This window comes from Austrofundulus limnaeus, unplaced genomic scaffold, assembly GCF_001266775.1.
Source record: "Austrofundulus limnaeus strain Quisiro unplaced genomic scaffold, Austrofundulus_limnaeus-1.0 Scaffold510, whole genome shotgun sequence".
NCBI lineage: Eukaryota > Metazoa > Chordata > Actinopteri > Cyprinodontiformes > Rivulidae > Austrofundulus > Austrofundulus limnaeus.
In genome coordinates, this window is record NW_013952912.1 from 59,537 (window position 1) to 61,471 (window position 1,935).

The 1,935-nt window shown below is 37.3% G+C and overlaps 1 protein-coding gene across 1 annotated transcript in view; it reads right to left on the bottom strand.

The window, feature by feature from the left end:
• Positions 1-326: 326 nt before the first annotated feature.
• The window catches only part of selenof (selenoprotein F), a 16,868-nt gene continuing 15,259 nt past the window's right edge, over positions 327-1,935 (bottom strand). Inside the window, exons 4-5 of the mRNA XM_014025925.1 lie at positions 1,145-1,194; positions 327-1,054 (exon numbers count right to left, since the gene is read on the bottom strand). Coding sequence (XP_013881379.1) covers positions 923-1,054; positions 1,145-1,194 — 182 coding nt within the window. The 3' untranslated portion in view covers positions 327-922. The remainder of the gene's footprint in view (positions 1,055-1,144; positions 1,195-1,935) is intronic.

Below are 1,935 nucleotides of genomic sequence, written 5' to 3' on the forward strand. Positions count from 1 at the left end.
AAAAAAAATATTTTTTAAAAACTGTAAAACGTGCTGAAATATAAAACTTATTAGACCAGCTAAAAAAAAATATGGTCAAATAAATTACAAAACATGAAGTAAAGCTCTCCTTTTTAACTTAATTGTTGCATTTTAAGTGTATTTATTTATTGGTCCATTTTTATATTTGTTTTTATTTCTAATTATGAGTTTCATTCCTCCATAATTCTGAGCTGCAGTTTTACTAAAAACAACTAGATGTCAGCACATCACCTATAAAACAGTCCTCTGCTCCAAAACCAAGAGTTTGTTTCTGTTTCCATCACATGAAATAAAACAAAACGTGGTCAGAATTATCAGGGACTTTGTTTATTGTTGCATATTTATCTCATCTTGAAAACAAATCCAATTCCTCTTCAAAGCATCAGGAGCAGAAAAACACAAATTTCCATCAAACCCCACATCCCTGCAAGAGGTTTACTGCGAGGTCGTCACCAACGTGTGTTTCAGCAGAGCCGGGTGAGTCTGAAGAGGAGCCGGGATTCATTCACTCTCATTAGAAGTGCTGTCAGTCACAACGCTGAGCATTTTTTAACAAAAATATTCATTATACAAGAATAGAAGGCAGAAACCCTAATGAACCCACTGCTTTGATTAAAAGGTCAAATTGATAAGAATGATCTCTGAACGTGTGGTTTTGGGGTTTTACACGGATAGTCAAATCTGTAATAAACAAATCAACATTTTTCAAATAGAAAACAGTCCAACACAACGAGGCCAAGCTGCGTACAAACAGGAACTAAAGGTCTGTTTACACAAACAAACAAAGCAAAAGCTTCACCATGTAAACCATCTGGGGACTCTGGAGGAACTGAACTTGTGGAGTTTTTCTGTAAAAATAAAAAAACCTAAATAAAAAAATAAAAGAAATCTGGACCTCCTGTTATATTCTGTCTAACTTCTCACTCAGAAACTCCTCCACACTGTCGGTGTTCCACTTGAGGATGCTGAGCTCTTCAGCGATGTTCCCGTTATCATCCAGAAGCTTTAGAACCGGATCAGAGCCTCGAACGTACTGCGGAGAGGTKAACAGAGGATAATCAGAGGCGGGGTTAAAAACTCAGGATGGTCTTTTGAGGCGGTGCTGAAAAGACTTGGTCTCTACCTTGATCTGAAGACCTTTGAACATTTTTGGCTTCTCGCTCCTGACGAAAGCTGAGGAGGAAACGCAGCAGACAGAGATGTCAGAAACAAAGTGCACACATATGGCACAGATGGAGCTCCAGACTTCTGCAGCCCACTTCACACAGAGCTGCAGGAAGCTCAGAGTTTGAGACTAAAGACTTGTGATGAAGGCACTCTTAATCAAAGACAACCTTCAGTTTAAAGCAGATACTTTTTTTTATAAAGTTAGTAGTTAGTGGCGTCTTCTAAAAGCTGGAGCTGCAGCATGTTTGACCTGTTTGAGTCAACGCCACATCCTTTTTGATCATACAGAGAAGGATCACACATGTAGGACATACTGTATTTCTATTTGCATACAAGGAGGTTCTATAGAACAGCTGGAGCTCAGAAACCAGGTGACCGTGTGTTCGGCTGGTGAAGCTAACGGCTAACGCTAAACGGTCCGGAGTCTGGATTTCCCATTACTGTACATGTTGACAACAGAAAAAAGGACTGACGATGTAGAAATCATGAAAACTATTAATATTAACAAGATTATTATTAATGTTTAACAGTTTATATAATCTATCTAATGTTTTAAATAATGTCAGAAAAGCTGTTTGTGTTATGGATTTATTAACAGAAGATAAACAGGAAAACGTCTCATTTTACAACAAGTCAGCAGATTTGATCTTATTTAGCTCAATGTGATCTGAGCAGAACATAATGTTAAAATAATCTTACAAAGTCCATGTAATCACTGTTATTTATTGAACTGTTAGTAGATATTAG